Source organism: Psammomys obesus, unplaced genomic scaffold, assembly GCF_907164565.1.
Source record: "Psammomys obesus unplaced genomic scaffold, mPsaObe1.curated_primary_1811, whole genome shotgun sequence".
NCBI classification, from domain to species: Eukaryota; Metazoa; Chordata; class Mammalia; order Rodentia; family Muridae; genus Psammomys; species Psammomys obesus.
Window position 1 is genome coordinate 12,662,271 of NW_026594428.1, and position 23,994 is coordinate 12,686,264.

The 23,994-nt window shown below is 41.0% G+C and overlaps 1 protein-coding gene across 3 annotated transcripts in view; it reads left to right on the forward strand.

Annotated features, from left to right (window-relative positions):
- The window catches only part of Retreg1 (reticulophagy regulator 1), a 143,196-nt gene that overhangs the window by 113,640 nt on the left and 5,562 nt on the right, over positions 1–23,994 (forward strand). For all 3 annotated transcript variants that reach the window (XM_055619012.1, XM_055619013.1, XM_055619014.1), the window contains 2 exons: positions 20,312–20,438; positions 22,467–22,551. In XM_055619012.1, the coding sequence (XP_055474987.1) occupies positions 20,312–20,438; positions 22,467–22,551 (212 nt within the window). The remainder of the gene's footprint in view (positions 1–20,311; positions 20,439–22,466; positions 22,552–23,994) is intronic.

The following is a 23,994-nucleotide window of genomic DNA, read 5'->3' on the forward strand; positions in this document are numbered from 1 at the left end:
CTATTCTCCCATACAGTCATGGAAAATATTTATTACTCTTGAAATCGTACCTAGACCCAGCTGGGCTAATATTTGAAGCTGATTAAGAACATGTAGAACAATACAGCCTGTTCTTATTGCAGGAGAGTTTGTTTTGTGGGTGATAGCTTAACCAGCACTGAACCAGAAACCTGCTTCCTAAACCCTGAAGTGCCCCAGTAGATTTCTGGCATTCCTGCCTCTGGCGAAGCTGATTTGTATTTTATAAGGACAGAGTGATGAGTTCTTTGCTGCCATCACTAAAACATGATAAAGGTCTCTAGTTACAGTACCAAACAGCCACAGGGTATTTGTGGCAGGTTATGGGCAGATCTATCCTTGGTGACTGATAGCGCAAGGTCCTAATTGGGTGGGCCGTCCCCCTTTTGGCCCTGTGTGCCTTTTGACCCTTTATGGCAAATTGGCATCTAAATACATTTCACTTTATCACTTCTTGATGATGTGTTTTCTGGGTCATGCAAAATGCGTGGGGGCACTGGTCTTTCCTTGAAGGGTCAGTCTCGCTCACTGTCATGAATATGTATTTAAAGGAAGTCTTCCTATTGAAGATGTTCCACTGAAGGATGATTTAGCTATTTGTTTGGGGGCATAAAAATGTTATTGTAGAAACAGAAGACTAAAACAGAAAAGATCAGTTCTAATTTCACGATCCAAAAAACATGTAGTAGAGTTCCTTGATTAATTTTCTTGACAAAGTTATGATAGGCATATGGCATGCATACATACACATAATGTATATTCTATATTGATTTTTACTCATAAGCACTTTCCAGTGGCATCTAAATGTAGACATTTAAAAAATGCCTGCTAGAATATCCCATCCACTGTATTTTTCTGTAGCTACTAATCATTATTGAAATTAATTATGTCACTTCTAAATGAGATGGGATACATACTATGGCTTTTCTAAATAAGAAACGAGGAGGTTGAAAAGTAGGAAGTATCAACTGCCATTTCCTTAAGACCTGGGCTCAGAAAATGGTACAATGTCATTCTCATCGCACTGTATTAGTTGAATGGCTCAAGAGCCCCATTTTGAGGGGAGGGGACAAACATTCTTCCCTTTACTAAGAAGCTTTCAAAGTGTTTGAGTTTACTCTCTTAAAAATTCTATGCTTAGATCTGTACCCCATTTTTGATTGGATTATTTGGACTTTTCGTATCTAATTTCTTGAGGTTTTTAAAAATGTATTTTTATATATTAGTTCTCTATTGGATGTGGAATTGGTTAAAAATATCTCATTCTGTAGGCTTTTACTTTGTCCATTGGCTTTGACATTGTCCTTTGCCTTACAGAAGCTTTTCAGTTTCATGAGATTCCATTTACTAATTGTTGATCTCAGTACCTGTCCTAACAGTGTGAAGGGCCCATTGTTAAGTTCTCAGAAGTAGCAAATGATAATATTCATGACACACATCCTTGAGCAACACTAAATGGGTCACGCCTGAGTTCAGAGCTCAGTCACTGTGGTCTAACCCTTGTGCACATCCCATTGGCAGACAGAACATGAGAATCCGCCCCTCCCTTGATGGTGGCTCAGTTGTATGGCAGGGGTGCAGAGTCACCAGATCTCCAGCTTCCCAAACAGCTCTGGAAAGGGCTCCTGGAGGATCTAGTGTAGGTGGTTCATGTGTTCTCCCTGTTTCCAGTGGGACTTGGGGGCTGTGTTTAGCTCGCCTTCTTTTGACCCTCTATAGTTGTTTTAATCCATGTGTGTGTTAGTGTAATGCCACAGACTGCATTGAGTGAAAAGCACAGCTATCTCTCTGTATCTACTAAGGATAGTTTCCAGGGCCTCATCCCTTTAGTACTGGGTGACAGAATCTGCCCTGTACAAAGTCTGTTCATCCACAGGACAAGTATAATCTTCTCCCCTGACTATGATCAGCCTGAGTTGGTAGCATTTGTGGATATGGATCTTGTCAGTCTGAAGGGCCAACAGTACTTCTGGATTCTCAGGGGAAGCAAGGGTGTCTACATAGTCCATCTTGTGAGGCCACAAGTTCATGGTGAGAACATGCCTAATGCTCATATACATTGGGTTGGTTTCATCTTATTGGCACTGTGAACGTTCTGATTTCTATTTCCAGATCAAGAGGTTTGAGGTTTTCTTGAGTGAATAAAAAGTACAACCATCTCTTCTTATTACGAATACTGGTGCCAGTTCCCCCACAGACACCAAAGTCCTCTCTAGAAATTATATGTCCCTCCTAGACAGTAACGAGGGTATTGGCAGCACTTCTCCGGCATGGCATAACCATTGTCTTTCCCTTCTAGTCTTTCAGCCTCAATCTCTCGAGGGCTACCCGCCCTCCATGGGCACATGGTTATGTTCCAAGACCCTAGGTGTAAGAGCCAGGGTAGGGCTGGGACTCAGGCAGCTTACTCTGCTTTGGTACTCATGTCCTGGGTGACGGAATGAAACTTTGTGTGCTCTACAAATGCATTTTATGTCAACAAATCTAATAGGGAGTGCGCACAAATTTAACATACAAGCACACAGAGAACAGCAAGTGTTTTAGTCACCTGATTTTTGACCTTAAGACTAGAGAACAAAAGGGCTTCTGTTCTAACGATCGGTTAAGGGCCTGGGATTTGAGTACAGTGCCTCAGTTCTCATCTTTGTGTTTGAAAATGTAGAGTGCTACCATCCAGGGCAGAGAAGTTGTTTTGAAAATTGATATTTTTCTTCAGCCACCAAACTTCTTTTTCAACTAAAATCTAGATATTTTAGTTTGTCTATGTTTGGGTGGCATGGCTGCAGTCTAAATTCTTTACATATAACAAGAGCCAATAAGGATGGGAACTCAGAGGAAGGATTTCTGAGTCTTTAAACTCTACTTATGTTTTTCAGCAGCTATTTGTGATGCCACCAGAAAACCAAAGAGGAAAAATAAAAATGACTTCATGAGGGAATGCTGTACTCAGGCTCTTTGGTCTGGATAGGAATGGCCTCATCTAGTGACTTGTGGGATAGGAGGAAATCGAGCAAGACCATCTGTATTCACAGACCCTAACACACACACACAGCCTCGGGCTCTTCCATCCATCTAGCCTCACTCTAATCTTTCTTTGCTTCTCTCCTGTCTTCAGTGACCTCCCTTCTCAGACACCTGCTGTCTCAGAATCCCAGACTGAGAAAGGCAAGGGGCAAACCCCGGATGTAGCAATCTCTGTAGTACATCTGGGTCACAAAGTGTTCTGATGCTGAAATTGGGCAACCAGGGGGGCAGGAATGTCCCAGCTGTCCCTGGAGACACATAAGGAACACAGTGGCTAGAAAGGCAGTTGTGGTGCCTTGCTTCTGATGGAACAAGTAGGCCTCTCTTTCGGGATCAGATTAAACAACAACCTCAAAAAGAGGCTCTGGGGATCATCCAGAACTACCTCTTTTCTACTTCAGCCTTAGTTTTGAAGACTTGGCATGCTCTTCACTCACTAGGTAAATACCAGCCAGGGCTATTAACGATTTGGCACGCAGGCCTGTAGTAGTGTCTCCAAGAGGCATCACCAGACTGCAGCAGATTCCTTGCTTAGGGAGGGAGGGTTGCAGTTGTTCCTAATATGGAAAGAGGTAATGGAAAGAGTGAAAGCCCAGAATGTTCCTTCTGCCTGGCAACAGCGAGCTATGAAGGTTCCCTGAATGCTCACCCTCATCGTGCAACTGTTTCAGGGGTGGAGACTGGTGCTCCCAGAGCTGGGCAGACTCCCACACACAATGATGTTAATGAGCGCCACACAGTAATTACCATGATGATGATGATGATGATGATGATGGGACCTCTTGCTAGCCATGTGAACAGAAGAGAGGCATCAATGTACAAATGTTCCTGACTCAGAATGTGGCATTTTACTCTGAGCTGTTGGAACTTCTAAAAGCTTCAGTTTGAAAACAAACCCATTTCCAGTGGGGACTCTTAAAATTATGCCATAAAATTTATAGACTCCACCGTCAGATAAGGAGAGGGATTAAAAAGAACTTATGAAACTTAAGTTCTCAGAAAAGCAGGTTCCTGCTTTGCTGAGAAGGCTGCTCAAGGATCAGATCCTATGGCATATGCTCAGTATTTCTGGGGTAGCTTGGATCACTCTCTAGTGGCTGATAACATTTCCCTCCAGAAATGGCTAAACAGAACAGATTCTAAATAGCCCTGTTCTTTTCGTTCTGAGACACTGGGGGAACTTGCTTATAGGAACCCATTTATTTGTGCTAAGAAAGGCTTTGAGATACAAGTTTCAATATAAAGCCAACACAGAGAAATTACAAACCTAGATTTAATGGACTTGCTTTCCAGTTTGTCTCAGATATAACAAAATCAGCATTGACTAGAAAGGAAAGAACTTAAGCCCCTTCCCCCTTTGTCACAGAAGAGGGGAGGGACATGAGATGGGAGTTGTTATGTCCTAAGCACCAAGGGTTTGATGGCAGATAACGTCATGTTCCTGTGCCAGCTCTTAACAAACTGGAAGTGGTGCTTGGGGCTCTGATAAGAATCATGAAGCCTTGTCAGGAAGTTTCTGGAAAGAGTGCTATAACACATTAACATAGTCAGCCTTGTGTGGGAAGCCAATGGTATATGTTTGCCTCAGAGCAACATGAAGAGTGATAACAAGGGATCAATGCCCTCCCCCGCCTCTCTCAGCTTTGGAAGACCCTGCAAGTATTCAGTGACTGGGATGGTACCTTCACATTTATAGGCCCTCATTAGTTACCAAGGCTACAGCACGTAAGACCTTGGCAGTTGTTACTCAGGCAAAGCTGAAGGGTAGGTGCCTCCTTGTGAAAGCTGGGAGAAACCTCTAGCACAAGGGCTATTTTAAGCTTTGCTGTTGCGATGTTACATGTCAAGCCTGGCAGAACTGCTTTGCCGGTGGTACAATAGGAGTTCGTGTGCATGTGTTTTACTCACAGTGCACTGCAGGAGAACATTCTTTTATTTGGAAGAAAAAAATGGCTTGGAAGCTGCAGGGATGGGTTCTAATCCAGGTGCTGCCTTTCTTGGCCATATCTGCTTGCCTTCTGGAAAATGGACCTTTCCTCATCCTGTTAGAAGTGAGGACAAGAAGTAATATAAACAAAGCACTGCCCATAGCTTCTAGCCCTTGGTACATTCCCAGTAAATAGGAGGGCTCTCCTAGTGGGGAGTATCTTATGGTTCCTGGTTTGCCGGGTAGCCATGTTTCTGAAGCTCATGACACTCTGAAGTAGTACATCACTCTGGGTTGTGGGACAAATCCATTCTGTTGCCTGTTTTTCAAAGTCAAGTTTTATTGGACCACTACTCTGCTCTTTCATATAAATAAATGCAGGGAAGATGCAAATGTGAACTTTCTGGACCTTTACAGCGAATGTTTGCCTACCACCATGTATAGAATGTATAGGTACATGGCTTTAGAGAGAAAAGGGAAATGTTTTATTGACATTGTTTCTTCTTTATGTTGGTGATATGAATGAGTTAATTGAGTATATGAAGTAACTGTCTTGGACCATTTGAGGAAGTGTGATTTGAGAATAACTGAGCAACAAAACAGAAAGGGTCCGGGTTTCTAACACTGTGGGTGTGCCTGTATCACCCTGGACCTTGATGCTCAGTTGTCATATAGAGAAATGAAGTGTTTTCTTGCTTAAGCCTCTGTTACACTTTGATATTTGATATAGCAGGCAAACACGTCTTGCCAAGAATAGTTCTATATTTCTATGAAAATAGTTCTATATTTCTATGAGGGCATTTGGGAGAGGTGGCAAGGGTAAGTTGCTATGAAATTGGGTAGGGTAGGATTTGGTAGGAATTGGGGGGGGTGAATTATCAAAATACATTGTATGAAACTCAACAAGAATTAATAACAACATCATTAAAATAGAGTAGACAGAACAATCACAAAGGGTAGAGATAAATATTTTTAAAGTCCCTATTTTGATTGTGTCATTAAGTTTTTACCCATCTGTAAATAAGTGAAGTTAGAAATTCAAATAATATATTTTTAAAATTCTTATATCAATTTATATATGAAAATTAGTCTTTGTCCCTAGCTCTGAATCAATTGATGACTTTCAAAGTCCCTAGAACTTATACATATGCTTCCTCCTTCCTGGATTGAATTGGATATCTTCAAGGTTGTACTTGGTTAATTGATTGTAAATTAGCCTCCAAGTTAAAACATAAGCCTACAAATATCCATACCAGGTTCTGATGAACATGATTTAGAATTAATACATAACCTAGATCATATTGAATAAGAGGCGTTGTTATATAATACTAAAACCCAAAATGAAACAAAACAAAACAAAACAAAACAGCTTACAAGTGACCATTGTTGGTAATATCACAGCATAGGAAATCATAGTCTTTTTAATGAAAATCTGAGGATGATTTATTTACTTAAGGTGGTTAATGCCTGACGTTTAGCTGTAGCCAGTGTTTTGGTATACTCTCTCTTTATACCCCAATTATGCCCTGATTCCAGTTTCTGGGCTCTCCAGTACCATGTTTGCAACAAAGTCCATGATCTTTGCCCTAATCACATGTAGAGTTTTCAGATCTGTATTTTACCAACTTTGTCAAACAAGGAAAAAGCGCTGGGGAAGACAACAGTTTGTAGGTGGCCCTCATAAACTAACCCAGCTGGCTCTGTGGGAGGCAAGGCATCAGGGCAGCCGTTCCAGACCAGAGTTACCAACAGCCTGATAATTAGCTGAGACATCAGAGCAGCCAGTTCATCAGAAATTAAAGTTGAAATAATATGTTTTGAACTTCTCTTCATGGTAGAACCACAGACATCACTATAACCTGATTGCAGCATTTTATATTTTAATATCCTTATAACGCCAGAAAGTGAAATTGTCTTGGTGTTTTTCCCAGCATAGTAGGAGGTCTGCTGTCTGGGAACCATTAGGTTGTAGATCTGACATTATGATGGTACTTGAAGGGCCACTGATGGTTGCTGTCCAAGATGCCCCCGCCCATCTGTATCACAATACAAGCAGTATTGTTTTTTTTTTTAAATCTTTTATTTTTTTTTATTAATTACACTTTATTCATTTTGTATCCCCCCATAAGCCCCTCCCTCCTCCCCTGCCGATCCCACCCTCCCTCCTCTTTCTGCATGCATGCCACTCCCCAAGTCCACTGATAGGGGAGGTCCTCCTCTCCTTCTTTCTGATCTTAGTCTATCAGTTCTCATCAAAAGTGGCTTCATTGTCCTCTACTGTGGCCTGGTAAGGCTGCTCCCCCCTCAGGGGGAAGTGATCAACGAGCAGGCCAATCAGATTATGTCAGAGGCAGTCCCTCTTCCCATTACTATGTAACCCACTTGGACACTGAACTGCCATGGGCTACACCTGTGCAGGGGTTCCAGGTCATCTCCACAAATAGTCCTTGGTTGGAGTATGAGTCTCTGGGAAGTTCCCTGTGTTCAAATTATCTTGTTCTGTACAAGCAGTATTGTTAACATGCATATTATTCCCCTCTTAGACAAAGCTCTAGGTCCATTCTTCATAAGAAAGTAAATATCCATTACATAGAAATATAGGGCTTGAATTATTCAATTTTCTCCAACTTCAGACTTTAGAAGACCTTCGAAGTATGTAACCCAGGGCCCACAGATATTTCAGAGGAGGCCATGATTTGAAAATTTAGTTGAAAGCTATTTATGTGCAGAGGGAGCCGTGATTCCAAAATTCAGTCAGTGTCTCTATGTATAGCTCCAGACTTACCATGTGGGACAGTCAGACTCCTGAGTACCCTAGTTAGTGTGAGCCATGCTGTAGCTCTACCAGTCCCTTTCTCTCACAGCCTTTCTTGTTGTGTAAGAACACTACCTTCCCATGCTCTTATAATACCAGCAAGTTGATTCATGCCAGAATTTAGAGAAATGTTTCATTCTTCTACTACACATCCATTTGTATCTTAAAAGTATCATATTGGAAATTGATGTAAAAACCTGGATGAATCCAAACATATATTTAATCTTTGCCTGGGGTATCTTATGGCTGTGATGGGTAGAGGGGTCATTCTAAACCTGTTAGCACTGGACAGTTTCACTTGTATATCCAGGATCCAAAGCCCAGGGAGTGGTGCTGCCCACAGTAGGCAAATCCTCTCCTATCAGTTAACATAATTCAGGTGATTCCTCACAGGCGTTCTTAGAGGCCCTTTTCCCAGGGTGATTCTATATCATGTCCTGTTGCTAATTAAAACTATCACATCATCAAAAAATAATCAAAAGCATAGAATAACTAACAAAAGAATGAAGATCTCTCCCTGTTTCTTTTATATGTTGTTTCTTCAAAATAGTTACTGTTTGTTTAAAAAGAAGTGGTTTTCTGTCATCCAGCAAGCCCCATTAGTCTTACTTGTCTGTGTCTGCAATCCTAAAGACTCATTACCTTTGTAGTTTTCACCTAGGGATATGGGTTCCCAAGTCGGTTGGGATAGAAATGTTTAACACCCTATTTAACTGATCTGTGTGAAAAGAAAGCTTGGGATGGCCAGACTCAGTAAAGGAATGCTCCACAGTAGTTTTATTTTTGTAGTTCTGGGTGCTTCTCACCCAGTAAAAGTAAATGGTTGGGGTTGATCAGAGAGCCATTTCTCTATATTAATTTTCCCCCAATCTTGTTCATGTAAGTAACATAGCATACAAACAGAAAGCAGAATAGTTATTACTTCTTATTAGCTGTGTATTTTCTCATCTGTATGTGTCTGCTTACCAAACAGAAGGCATCTAAGGTCATTTCACTACCAGGCATGCCCAGTAAACAGTGCCCCTGATGAAGAAGAGAAAGGGGCCAATCTCCTGTATTCCAGGGGCTGTGCTGGGTGGGCACGTACATACAACCTCCTTGTGCCCTCTGATATCTCGAAAGTGATTTCCTGAAACTGCTTTTGGCTAGTTGGTGATCTAAAATACTGCTTGACATTTTACACACACACATATAAATCGCAGGTGGCGGTCATTAAATTCCCCTGCACACCGCTGGCAGAAACTTGAGCCAGCTGAGAACTCCGGGGACAAAGATAAGTATCTGTCACCCACAGGTAAGAATGAAGGAGGACTTCAGAAGAGCAAGCACCTCTGTCACTGGTATGGTTCAGCTTAGACTGTTTCAATTCCTTTAGTTACACTTATTCCCTTTCACTTGTGAAATGCTTATTTTTAAAAGGGAGGCATCTCAAGTAGATTAATAATGTGCATGGAAATGAAGCAATTGAGTGGCTCTTTATATACTGTTTGCAGGCAGCCCTTCACACACACACACACACACACACACACACACACACATATATATATATATATATATATATCTGCTGACTTCTGTATTAGAACTCAGATACACTGAAGGGCTAACCTTTCTATTCATAAGCAAATTTCTATTGCTATTTGTGTGCATAAGGAAGTAGAAGAAATATGTTCACATAGAAATGTCCTCTACACCAGGCAGGAAAATTTTATATTTATAGTTTTGTTTTACTGTAGGACTTATTATGGATTTGCTTCTTTCCATATTTCTGGCAGCATTTAAGGGATGTCACCTTTCATCATCCTCTTTCTTGATTGTGCCTTCCACACCCCCAAACTCATACTGTACCCATCCTCCCTTCATGCTGCTCATTGTTACTGCATTGTACCTAATTTACCATGAACACATGCAGTGTTTAAACCACATCTTATTTTCAAAATCTGCTTGAGTTAGCAAAGCAGAGATACCACATTGAGAATGCAGCTGTTTTTATGACTGGTAGGGGTGTGGTTATCTTGGTATGGTTGTATTCTGTTAAAAGCTACTGGTTATGTTATTCAACTGCTGGCTTACCTATAAAGAGAAACAAATAAATGTTCTCTTTAAAGGAAGGCCCAAGGCGTGAATGTGACCCACAGCCAAACAGTCCAACGTGCTAGTTGGTAGTTGATATCTGTACTATGCATGAGAGTCACCGGGTTTTGTCATAACCTAGGGTATCCTTCTTTATCACATACAACAAAATTAATTTTCATTGGCCTTTAGATTAGACACACTTTGGAATGACTCAGTAATTCTGTCCACTTGGGCTGTATGTGGTGCTCAGGCCCAGTGCAATGGCTCTAGAGTCTAAAGAGCAAAATTGGGAATTATGCTGTTAACTTTTTAATTTTCAGTTCTAAGAAACATAACCACCAGGTTCATACAGCTAAACCAAAGGTCAAAAAGCAGGGACAGAACACTTACTTTTGAGCCTGGCTGCAGTAACTCCTGGGCTGTAATTTGTTGGAAACTGCAGCTCAGATAGAGTGCCAAGTTAGCAAACTCCCTCCACCATAGCAGCTTTCCCTGAAGCCGGGTTCCTGACTCTGATATTTATCTGCCCTTTGAGGATAGAGGGGAAATCTTTTCCTGCTTAGGGACAGTGAAGTGATTGAATCAAATCTTGGCTGTGGTATTCCAGAAGGAAGGGCCTTTTAGTCTCCTATGTGTCTCAAGGAAGTGCTTGCCTTGGGCTTGTAAAAAACATTCCCTTGCCCAAGCCATTGGTTACAGAATCTAGTTATTAAACACTAACAGAAGTGGAAACGTTGAAAATGGCTGGCATCTTGTCCTCAGGCACTTGAAAAGAATACCACAGCTAGGAGAAGAAAGCATCCTTCTAGATGGTGGGTTAAATAATCGATGCTTTTCCACCCCAAAGAGGCAGTGTTTAATTTGAGATAGAGGGGCAAGGACCATCTCTGGGAGGGGGCATTCCTGTACCTTTTCAAATTAAGGAGGGAGGGAGAAGGGGAGAGGGGTGTATGTGTGTGTGTCTGTGTGCATGTATGTTTGTATGTGTGTGTCTATATGTGTGCATGTGTGTGTGCATGTGTGTGCCACTTGTGTGTCTGTGTGTATGTGTGCTTGTGTGTGTGTCTGTAGGTCTGAACAGAACACTAACTAGCCCCCAGAAGGCAGGGCTCAACTTCCCTGGGTGGGAAACACAGGCATGGTGCCTCTTTGTCCCTGGCCCTGGGAGAAGCTGCTCCTTGGCTAATTGGTCTGAGAGAGTGAAAGCTTCAAATTGAGTGCTATGTAGTTTTTTAATCTCCTGCTTGCTTGTTTAATCCTCCAGTTGACACATCCCATTTGCTTTGTCACAGCTCTAATTCTGTGTTCTGGAGAGAGACCTTGCCTGCTCTTATTTTGTTTCTCTCTCTGCTTATATTCACTCGTAGAGGGCAGAGTAAGTCTCCAGAGGATTTAAAAAAAAAAAAAAAAGTCCGACACTTTACACTAAGAAATGTTAAAGTCCGTAACCGGATATTAACTGACCTTTCTAAGAAAAATTCAACAGGAATTAGCATCAACAGATGGTCACTAGCGGTGAGCATGGGACCCTGAGTCACTAGCTGAGAATGAAAGGTCTCTAGGCCAAAACATATTTATAGGTGTGAGGGCTGCAACAGATGTTTGTCACCGTCGCTAGGTGACAAATTACTACAAATCCCTTTTTAAAAGTTCCCCGCACCGTACAATGACACGGCTAACTTTCTGAAAAATACTGTTTAGCTTCAATGTATATCTCCTCTCTATAATAAAATCACACTGTGAAAAAGTCTCCAACAGTGCTCTCCCAGGAATCTTCTAAAGGTGATTTTAAATGATCACAAATTCATACATGAATATGAAAAGCTACGAAGTTTCCAGGAGCATGCATGTGGCAAGCGCTGTACCAGCTGAGCTATATGCCTCGGCCTTTCTGTTTGCCTTAGAGAGGTCAGAACAGTGTCCACACAATGTGATTGTGATTAATGTGATTGAAAGTCTAATGGGGAGTTAGCATTACAATGACCACAAACCCATTACACCAGAATTTCTGCAAGGAAACAATATAATAATCATGGCTCAGTAGCAGATCTCCTGGCTCCCATTTTCTGTTGGGTCAAATGGAGATCACAATGCCAGTCTTGACTTGTAGGGTGTTATGATGAGGGAAGGGAAGGGGTCCTGTGGAGACTGCCTGAGACAGTGCTCACCGATGGAGCACTTAGGAAAGCGCAGCTGTGGCCGTGATTTTAACGAAGGATGTAATTTAGTCTGAGAAGCTACACTTGGATTATAGGATAGCTTGTGACGACTGCATAGAAACCGCCAATGCGCTTGAAAGAGAAAAGAAGATCCCAATTCCTTAGGCCCGAGTTTTGCCTGGAACCAGGGTTGCTCTTTCCACGTGTCTGTTTTGACTGGTTTAGCTTGTAGTTAGGGATGGACGTCCTTTGCCATTTGTCTCTGTATGTTTCAGTGTGGACAGTGGGCTTCCCCTGCTGGTCCGTCCTGTTCCGTGCCATGACCTTGATCCCCCAGGAGACGAGTCTGGACCTCCACTTCTTCAGCAGTATAATAAATCAGACATGATGATTAAAGGGGGTCACTGAGCTTCTAAGAGGCAGAAGCATGCCTGACCCCTGGAAGGAGTTGCCGGTTGTAGTTGTGGTGCTGTAACACCCTGTACTTGAAATGGTTTGCTGCCTTTATTTGAATTGTTATTCAACCGCTTTGGCTCTTCTCAGCTAGAAACTGCCGCCTAAATGAGAAGCCTTGCTTGTGTAATCTTATCGGTAATTCTTTTTTAATAGTTCTGTCTACCATATAATATAAAGTGCACAGCTTTTCATTATTTCAGCTGAAAGATGTTAGTCCTCTATTTTGTTACAAATGGCAGAAATAAAATTGAAAAACAGCTCTGTGCAAAAGGAAATTGGCTTCAGTCTGTGGATGGCTTTGCTTTTCACATCATTTCTTGCCATTTGGTCTTAGCAGTACCAAGAATTCAAACTGGACCTTCCAGATTCATTTATAGTCTGTCTCCTCCCCTCACATACTTAGTATTTGGTTTTTCCTCTCTCTCTTCCTCTTTGGTAATTCTCTCCTTTAACCTAAATTTAAAAATATGTGAAAGAATTTGAGTTTTGATATGTTACAAATAGAAGTTTTGTTTTTGAGAAATAGTCTTCAGTTTTTTGTATTTAACAAGTTTGTCCCTCTCATCCAACCCCAAAATTAGTTTTCAAACTGATTTTTCTCTAATAGCCTGAGATTAAAAGCTATTTATAACAGGTGACTTTCATGTGTGAAGTGTGTGTGTGTGCGTGTGCGCACTACCTGTGAGTAAGGGCCTGTGTTCGCAGGCACTGTGTCATCTCGTGTAAGCTTACTGAGTGATTGAGGGCTCGGCCTTGTCATTTGAAGTCTCTGGAGTCAGGCATAGAAACAGGACGCATCTTTGGTGTGTACTTACTGGAATAGCAGAGGTGAAGTGCAGACAATGAGAGATGTTACTTTTTGAAAATGACACCAAGGCTCATTTGTTTCAGTGTCGGTGCTTAGTGGTCAAACACTAGCTAGTGCATTTCCCCTCTTTCAGAATGCCAGTTTATTTTTAAAGGAGCTCTGAGTGTCATGTTTCCTAATCTCAGAGAACCCCCTAATGGAGAATACTGTGTGCTGCACCATGAGGCCACAGACAGGTTAAATACTTACACTACAGCGAGCTCTTTTTACTAGGCATTGCGGCACATGCCTATAATGCCAGCACTCTGCAAGTAGAAATCTGAGAATCAAGAGTACTTACTAGGCTAGCTTTAGCTACATAGCAAGTTCAAGACCATCCATGGCTACTTGGACTTTCATAGCTTTATATATATTTAAGATTATCTGTTATGGTGTGGGCCTGTGTACATGACAGCAGTTATCCTAAGAGGCTAGAGTTGTTGGATTCCCCCTGGAGCTGGGATTTCAGGCAGTTGGGAGATGCTTGAGGTGGGTTCTTGGAATGAAACTCTGGTCAGTGCCTGCTTTTAACTGCTGAGTCATTTCTCGAGCCCTGATCACTGTAATTTTAAAGAAAAAGAAGTACAAAATAATGCAGTACACACACACACTCAAGGTGAAAAACAAGCAGTTCAGACCCATTTGACCTTTTGAACCATATTGAATGACTGAATCAGGGTAGCCCTTTGGGAGCCTTTCTTGTAAAAGTTGCCCTCGGGTCCAGGGCAGCACTTTGTTCAGAGGTGATTTTCTTGGCTGTTGAGTCAAGACCCCACTGGGTGCTCTGTCAATGACTGTGGATTTTGAGTTTTTTCTAGTTGAGTTCGTGGGACGAGGAGTCGTCCTGGCACAGATACTGCTCTTTATAGGCATTCCTCACAGCCCTTTTCTGTTGCCTGTTTCTGTTCCCCCAAAAGGCACAGCTACCAGTCCTTCAAAGAACATGTCAGGGATTCCCCTGCAGACCTCCTAAGCGCTCTCCTTTCCGTGTAGCACCTGACTCCCCCACTCTGGCCTGCAAACTCCACCATCTTGGATCAATTCCGGGTGGTGACAGATTCCTCCTCCCTGCTCTGGGGTGTGGAGTGAACTGGGAAATCATTAGATTCTTGGTGCTTCATGCCATTCCCCTTCTTTGCCTGATGTCCAGGGAAGGGAGTAAATCTGGCCCCTGAGACACCAATTTATCCAAGCAGATATCTCTGTCTCTTATTCATTATTTATTTATTTGTTTGTTTGTTTGTTTATTCATTCATTCATTTATAAAATAGGACTTCCACATAATTTTCTCACAGTGACTCAGGGTAAGAAACAGGAATGCCTGGCACACTTTTATCCTTGCAAATTTCTGAGTTTCCCCCAAAACTGCTCTGCCAGAATCTTCTGAAGTGAGGCCCAGGCCCATTTCAGTAGCTGAGGTGCCATACACCCCAGTGAAAAGCTCTGAAGGGTGGGCCTCAACGCAGCATGTAGTCTAAAAGGACTGTTGAGGCAGAAAGCAAGGATATTGCCTTGAAATTCAAATCAAAGCTCTTCCTTGTTGAAAAAGGGGCTGCTTGTCCAAGGAGCCATCATATTATGTTTGCAAGGGAAACCATGTATCTTCAACTGTTGACAAAGGACTTTGCGGCTAAGGGTTCATTAGTAACCTGCTTATTTTGGCTGTAGAATGTCACTTGTATAAAACCACCAGAATATTTTCCTTTTGAAGGAAAACCTAAGCAAATGACATTTAGCCTTTTTTTTTTTTCCTTTGGAAAGAGGAAGATTTGCAGATTCCAGGGTCACGCCTCTTTGAAAGTTGGAGTGGCTACAAGGGGACTGGGATCTGAACCTGGGAAACTGAGGCTGGTAGGAATGGCGACGGGGCTGATGTTCCAGTGGACCTTTGCTTGTGGGTGTAGTGTGCTGCTGGCTCAGTGCCTTAGGAGCGTGGATTGGGAGGGAGGCGTGAGACACTGAGAGCATTGACTTCCTTTAAACCTGGAGTTCTCATGTCCTGTCTGAAAGGAAGGAAGTGATATTAACAACGACACTGGTGGTAATGAAATTTTCTCCCTTAGAGAAGCTTTCATCATGGGTGGTATATAGTCTTTAATCAAGAACTTGGTAAAATCTTGAACTACTTTGAAGGCTAAAGTGTGTTTCACCTCCCTGTATCATAGCTAGGCCTTGCCTTGAATATTGGTTACAGCCATGGAAAAGATGTTTCCCAAACTTTGTCCAGTATTCACAGAGATTACGTCTCTGTTTCATGTTTCCCAGGCTTTCTAGGAAAACCTAGAGTTTTGTGATGGAGCAGCTGTGTGTGCACATGTCACTTGTACTGAGCAACCCCCAGCATCACACTTGGGTCTTAGTTTCCGCTGAGTACTTGGATTCTGCACATGACATGCCCTGCTTTCCTGGAAAGGGCTGGTCTTGCATGAGCCCAGCACTGTGTTGGTCAACCACAGCTCCTTTTCTTCATTCTAGGAAGCAGAGAAACAGGAATGTTCCTTATTCTCAAGAATAACATTTTTTAAGGGTACTACTGAACTTATTTGTTGTTTGAAGAGTCACATTGTTTAAGAAGAACTGTATTGGAAATCAGGAATCTTGTTCTTGGGTCTTGACTCTGTCCTCAAGTAGATGAGACTACTTGGGTGGGTTTCGTGTTCATCCATAGCATGAAGGAATGTGAGAAACTGACATTATGTCTGGCATTCTGTATAATTCTATGTCACCCATCAAACTGGTGACATAAATTAATGGTTAACTCACTTGGAGAATTTATGTGTATGGGTATTTTCATGTATGTATATTTGTGGACCACATACATGCCTGATGCTTGTGGAGGTTAAAAGAGGTATTTGATCCCTGGAACTGGAATTACAGATGGTTGTGAGCTGCTGTGTGTGCTGGGAAACCAAGCCTGAGTCCTCTGAAAGAGCAACAAGCGTTCCTAACTGCTAAGCTATCTCTCCAGCTCCTCACTATATAATTTTATCAATTAAACTCCAGTCTTCTTTGGGTCCAAGTCGTATTTAAATGTGAAGATATACCCTTTCTTCAGTCCTAAATTAGAATTTTCTGTTCAGCTCCTGTCTCCATAAATTTTTATTTTGTTCAATCTGAACATTTATTCTTGTCTCCAACATTTATTACATTTTTCCCAAAATTGTTTGGTTAGATAATATTTTTGACCTGTGTACTATGGATTTCTGTTTGGGATTATAACTATTCAATTGTCAATGAAAATTATTTGTCATACTAATATCAATGTTGGAAACAAAGGGATGTGTTTTTAAAAATATCACATGAAATTTTTTCAAAATAGAGAGATTGAGTGGTTTTGCATGCCAATGAAAATAAGTTACAAATTGAGTATTTTTTCCTAAGCAAATGATGCAATCCATGGATGTAGTAAGAAAAACAACAGTATTGGTATTCATACCTTAGACATAGTGTATTCATCATCATGAAATGCACAAAGGGGAAAATTGATCATATTTTACTGAAAATGTAAATGAATTAACAGATAATGCCCACCTGAAGTCCATCAGAAAGATCCTTTACATGATCTCTGCACTGGTAATTTACTATTTTACCAGGCTCATTTCCAATGTTAGGGCATTACTTACTAAATAAAATATATGATGTCATCCTTGAGACACAATGCTAAAGGCAGCCTTCAGAGCAAAGTTCTGGCAGTTTAACAAAGTAACGTGCACTTAAAAATAATTTTCTTTTTTTTTTTTACTTAACAGAAGTATTATCTTTACTTCACAAGTAAGTAAACTGAGGAAAAAGCTAGAAAATGATTCATGAAATGAAATATAAAAGCTTAAAAAATAAAATGCTTATATATACATATACAGACACATGTGTACATGTGTGTTTGTGTGTGTTTAGCCTTAGTAGTCACAGTACATTGATTTCTACACCACCATTGCCCAAGTCAAGAAGCAGATTGTGATCAGTACCTAAGCACCTCCCACCTGCCTGGCTCATGTCACCCTCTTTGTGTCATCATCCCCTCTCTGAAGTAACTGTCTATTTTATTTTATTTGTTTTAAAAGTTCTACTTACATTTATTCCTTTGGGAGGAGATGTGTGTGTGCTCATGCAATGGCACAAACGTGGAAGTCTGAGTTCAGCTCATGAGAGTCACATTTTCCCTTTCACCATGTACATCCCAGCAACTGGACTCACATCATGAGGCTTGGTAGCAGGTGCCTTTACCAGCTGAGCCATCTCACCTGTTGCTTAAGTACCTGTTCATTTCACCAAACTGCATGTATCCTGGGATTTTTTTCCATTGATATTATCATGGTAAAGTTGATACACAAACTTAGGGAGTTCAGTTTATTTGTTTCCCCCACTATTTTATCTTCTCTTGTTTGAGCACAACTCACATTACTCATTCTTCTGATAAAAGTATTATTCTCCTGATAAAAGTATAGTTTGGCCAAAATATCAGTTTTTCATTTCATTTCATTTCAATATTTAACGACCAAATACTCAAATCATCATTCTGTTATGTTTTGACTGACTTGGTAGAATTATATTTCCCAAACGGTTCAACAATACCCTTAAATACAGATAGTATAGGAAAAGAGAAATGAAAATGTGTGTTTGTCATCCTCCTAATCTCATTAAGCTGAGCCGTGGTCTAGCCTGTGTCAGTAGCAGCAAATTTGCTATATCTGATAAAATAACCCCAATTGAGCAACCTTGTATTTCTTCATCCATACTTATTTGGCTTTCTTGTGTAAAATCTCACCCGATTAAGCAGACATACTGGATTTTGTTATAAATAATGGCTTCTTTGCCATGTGCTTAGTGTTCTTATAGTAGGTCCGGAATCATGAACCAGGTATTCATACCTGGTGCATGATTTGCTCACAAATGAAAAGCAGCATGCTCACTGGCTTAAGACAGGGTAATGCTAATTGATGTGTAAACGACTTCCTGAAAGCCAGGCATTCCCCCACATGACATGCATGAAGTCATTTGGCAGATGTCTGTCTTCTTCAGAGTGTCAGCTTGACAACTGATATTTCTTGATTCTCTGGCAGAGCGTTAGTTGAGGCAAAGAAAAAGGAAAAAAGAACATGGCCTCCTCCTTTCAGCACTATGACAGTCATTTATGCTTAGATTGTGGTAATGGAGGCTGAACCTAGGGCCTTGTACTTGGGGAGGTAATCATTTTATCACTGAGCTATCTATACCACTATCTCTCCTGCATGTGTGCTCTCTAATGCTCACATCCCTCTGCTGCTGCTTATTTTCTTATTTTGAGACAGGGTCTCACTAAGACCTAGGCTGGCCTTAAATTTACTCTGTAGTCCAGTTAGGCCATTGACTTAAATTTTTCCTGCTTCAGCCTCCTGGTTAGTTGGGATTATAGGCCTATATCACCAGGGACAATCAAACTTTATATTTAAAATGCTTTTAATTAATCAAAAGTTTGCCTTATTAGTCAAAGTATTACATATATACATATGTATATATATATATATTCTGTGTATATATATACATATATATGTGTGTATATATATATATATATATATTCTGTTACTCTATATGTACATAATTGCCTTGTAGTTGAGCAATGAGGGCCGACGTTTTGTTTTTGTTTTGGGGATACTGGGGTTGAATCTAGAGATCAGCCTCACCCTTCCAGAAAGTTCACTAATGCCATCTGCTGGAATCATCGCTGCATTTCTTTATTGCATGTCCATGGCTCCGAGATAGCACAACCTTTGAGTTGGTAGGACTAAATTATCTCTCAAATAATGAACTTGAGACTGTTTACCAGAGCTTGTATTTCCATGTGTTAGGCATGTACAAGTGATTTTTAAGAGGTTGAGGCCAGATGAGGGAGGGAGGGTGGGATTGGGAGGGAATGAGGGTGGGGGCTACAAGTGGGATACAAAGTAAATAACCTGTGATTTATATAAAAAATAAAAATTAATAAAAAAAAAGAGATTGAGGTCGCCATCATTTCATGAAATGGTGTGTAGTTTTCACATATCTCCTTCCTGGAATGTTTCTAATGTTCATCTCGATGAGGTTCTTGTAAAAGGCAAGGACATGGCACGTTGCTGGCCTCTGCATCACCTATAACCCATCTAAAATGATGGGGAAAGGTGCTTCAGAAAAATAGGGAGACTTGGGCTGGTGAGATGGTTCATAAGATAGAGTCATTAGATACTAAGCCCTTGGCACCTTGGGACCAATCCTCAGAATCCACTGAAAGCTGGGAAGAGAGAACACACTTTATAGAGTTGACCTCTGACTTTGCTCACACTCTGTGGTATGTTTACACATACGTGTAACACAGCATGTGCATGTGTACCCACATACAGACTGATTTTGTTTTCCAAACAAAAGGGAGCTATTGTAAGACACCATACTAGTTTTAAAGAGTTGGTCAGCTACCACATATGTTGAAAACAGGTTCTTGATGTTATTAATAATTACATGTCCAATGTCCCTGCCTCTATAGCTGTGCTGTGGCTTCCTATCCTTCAGGTTTAAGTTTTCAACAAGTGCTGAAAGGCCCAGAATGAGCTATGCCTCCTCCCCAGAAGCTTTATACATTGTTTTTCTCCTTGCTCACTTTTCTGGTGCTGCACTGAGGCTAAAACAGGGCAGAACTTTCAGCTTTCCCTATGCTAGGGTCTCTCTACATAGCGTGATGTTCTATAGTCAAGTACCTTGGGTAAAGTACTAATTCATTCAAGGTCTGAGCTAAACAATGACTTCTTTAGGAAATATGTTCCAAAGTCCCAGCCCTGGCCTTCCTAACGTGTCCCATCCTATAATCAGATAACTACTAATGTTGCTAGTCATTTCTCTCACCATTTAAGCCTTTGAGTTGGGTATCTGGCTGGTTTAGCCCTCTGAACTCAAAGCGTAATGAGGCCTTTAGTGTTTAATGAACACTGTTGTTGGTGTCACTGTTATTGTTGCTGAAGTTCAATTACATTTTTTTCTCTCTTTAGCTGGGAAGTCATCAATTCCAAGCCAGATGAAAGACCCAGGCTGAGCCACTGCATTGCAGAGTCGTGGATGAATTTCAGCATATTTCTTCAAGAAATGTCTCTTTTTAAACAGCAGAGCCCCGGCAAGGCAAGTTTTGAAATACTCAATGTAACTTGGGAACAAATGAGGTGACTTGTTTTAGCTGGTAAAGACTTTTTAATTTGAGCATTCTATAGCATAAGAGCTGCCTTCAACAAGGCTCAGACATGGTCACATGTGAAACTTGGGCATTTATATAAAATAGAGATTTATTGAGCACATTACTTAGAAGGAATTGAGTTTGGGCTTTTCCGTACTTAAAACCAAAAAGGAACAGAAAGGGGTATCATTAAGAACTTTGATTTTCATCTGTGGTCTGTTTCTGAAGTCAAAGGCAGTTGAAATAAACACACAGCTTTTAGGGTGTCAGAGGTAATCGAGTCTCACTTGCAATCTAAATATGTAGTAGAGGCTATGGTTTGGCTTATTTTTAAGGAAACTTTCAGAGTGTAGTGATCACAGTGATCCCAACACCCGGATAGGTAAGAGGATCATGAGTTCAAGGTTAGCTTGGGCTACACAGCAAGGCCCCCCATCCTGGAACATCAAAAGAGAGAAAGAATGAAGAAACTAAACAAACTTTGGCAAGAACATTCCTTGTGAATACACAACTGGAATAGGGTAGGTTTTGTTTTTTTCTGATTAAGATGAAAACCCACTCATGGAAGAGTCTCAAGTGATGAAAGGGATTACATAGAGAAATGCACATTTGAAGACTGTTATCTGTGGCTTTGTTTGGGTGAGGTGCAGGGCCATCAACAGACCTTGCTGGTTTCCAGCACTGTTTTTAAGTTTAAATTGTCCACCAGTACTAAATTGTCCAGATAATTTAGTAGAGTTAGAAATATCCACTTTAAGATATGCTCCATGTACTATGTACAGGCAGTCTTATAGCTTTACCAATATCAACTATAAAGGAGCACTTGGGAAGGCATATTGAACTGGCAGTTTTAGAATTGATACACACATGGGGACATGGCAGATTTTAGTGCTGATTTGACCATCATGACATGACTGTACATATTTTTGGAAGATTCTCAACTTAAAATGTCTGCTTTGGATTGCATTAATATGCTCCAAGGCCATTAGCTAAAGCTTACGATACTACAGAACATAGGCGACTACAAATCCCTTTGTGAACTTTCTTCTGGGTGTAGTCATGTCTTTCTGAGACACTTCTGAGACATCCCTCCATTTCTAGAATTACAAATTCTTTCAAGGGCCCATGTTGTTTCTGAAATAGGCTCCTAGCTTTGTTCCACACATTTGTCTACACTCTTCCTTAGCCGCATGGCATGTAATAGCAGGTAATGTGCAATTGAGAGTCCTTGTTCTTTGCCTTAATCAGTTTTTGGTCAGAGATATGTATCTCTTCCTATTTTTTGAAAGACCCCTCAGTGAATTTGTTTGGCAGTTAGGCCCCATATGAGGAGAATGTAGGAAACAAGTGAAGATTTAAAATAGAAAACTTCTCTCTCTTGACGTTTCCCATGTGGATCAGGACAGGTTTCTGTGGACTGTTTAGAACTCTAAGACAACCAAAGACTGCATTTGCTTTGTAATTGAGAGAGGGAGGGAGAACAATTAGATTTCACTGCAGAAGTTTCATTTCACTTGCATTTAGTTTTGAGGTAACCTATATGTGGATGGATACAGTCTGGAAAGGTTGTGAAGCTATGGGTGCATGCCAGTGGTTTACAGATTACATCGGATTCAGACAGGTGCTCCAATAGCATGTTTGTATCTGTCTATGGAGTTCAGCAGTTTCTTGGTACTGGCTCGAAGGTGCAGATTTACTTAGCTGAGTAAAAGTTGTTCCTGGGGACATGTTACTATTTGAGTCTTTTGCACCTGGCAGCAATACATCAACACAGCCAAGTAAGGGGAGTTGTCATTCTTAGTACCAGAATTAGCTCCTCTGCCGGCAAAATGGTTATTATGAACCAAGTGTAAAGAGTGCTGCTGGAGAAACATGTGACATACATAATGGAACACAAAGAGATACATACCATGCGTGTATTTTACGGCGTCTCGCTGCTGTGCATGACTGTCTCATGCTATTTCTGTTACTTCTAGTTTTGTCTCCTGGTCTGCAGTGTGTGCACATTTTTTACAATCTTGGGAAGTTACATTCCTGGGGTCATACTCAGCTATCTACTGTGTAAGTATGGTTAAAAACACTTTGTAATTTGTGTGATGCATATAGCTTCCTCATTGCTTATGAGATCTTCTGTTGTTTGGAAAAAGGTGAGCTCTGAATTACCAAATAAGTCTCCTGAACTTGTCGCCTAGAGACATTATATTTAAACAACTGGTAGAACAGATGCACAGTTACAGGATCACAAAAATAATGTTAAATTGTACCCTCTTGCTTGTTCATGGTTGGTAGTTAGAATGGTGCAATCATATCAGAAAACTGTATGGCTGGCCATCCCAAAAGTTGGTATTTGACCAAGAGAATATATAGAGACATCTCTGCAAATATTTCTACACAAATGTTCATAATTTGTGTGATAGCACACAAATTATGTGTGCTATCTTTGAGTAGCACAAGAAGTACAATTCATCTGAGCCTTACTGAGACAAGGATAAACTGTGTTATATCCATATAAGGGATTATTACCCAGCACTCAAAATTGATACATGCAATACTATCGATAAACTCCAAAGTAATTAGCCTGAATCGAAGAAACCAGAGCATGTACTGTATGGTTCTATTTATACATAATTCTGGAACATTCAAAATAATTGTTAGTGAAAAGTAGAGCAGTGGTTGCTACGATGAATTGGGTGGGGTCAGGGAGAGGCCAGAGGCAAAAAGGAAGCATTAATAAAGCCATGCGAAAACTTGCTTGCAGTAAACTGTTTACTGTCTCGATGGCTCCAAGGACTCTTAGTTGTTTACGGATCAGAACTTAGTAAATTGTACGATTTGTGTCATTTGTTATATATGATTTATAACCCTAAAATACATGAAGATCTGGCTGCTGTTAGCTTTGCCGGGCAGTTACCTCTGCTAACCCCACATTTTTTTTCTTATACTGGCGTTTGTGTTTCACACGCTGTCCACTGGCCTCTAAAGATACCTGTGTAAGGGAGAGTAGTGCTCCACAACAGCAAAACAACCACCGCTGAAGATACAGCACAGCCAGGGAGGCGCTCTTCCCTTCTCTTGTATTCCTGAGGCACGGCACACCTGCGAAATGGTTGGAGCTCAAATTCTGCCGTTCAGATGGAATTTGTAGGAGTTACTTGATCTGCGTTATGTAGGATACGTGAGAAAAGGCCTGGCAAAGGGGAAAGAGGAGCAAGGCATCCTTCCTCTTGTTTGTGCTGAGCTCAACTGCATGCCCGGCAACCCCACAGAATATCATCTCAGTATCACTGCAAAGATGCTCATAATGGGTAATCACTTTCTCATGGTGAATGGCAATACTAAAGGAGGCAAGATTTTAGCCTAGCACAGTGGCCGTAACCTCTTAAGTTGTTAGGGCAGAGAATTAAGAGAAGAAAATCAACTTAATTCCAAGTTAAAAAAGATTAGCTGGGGTATAGTGTGTGTGTGTGTGTGTGTGTGTGTGTGTGTGTGTGTGTGTGTGTGTGT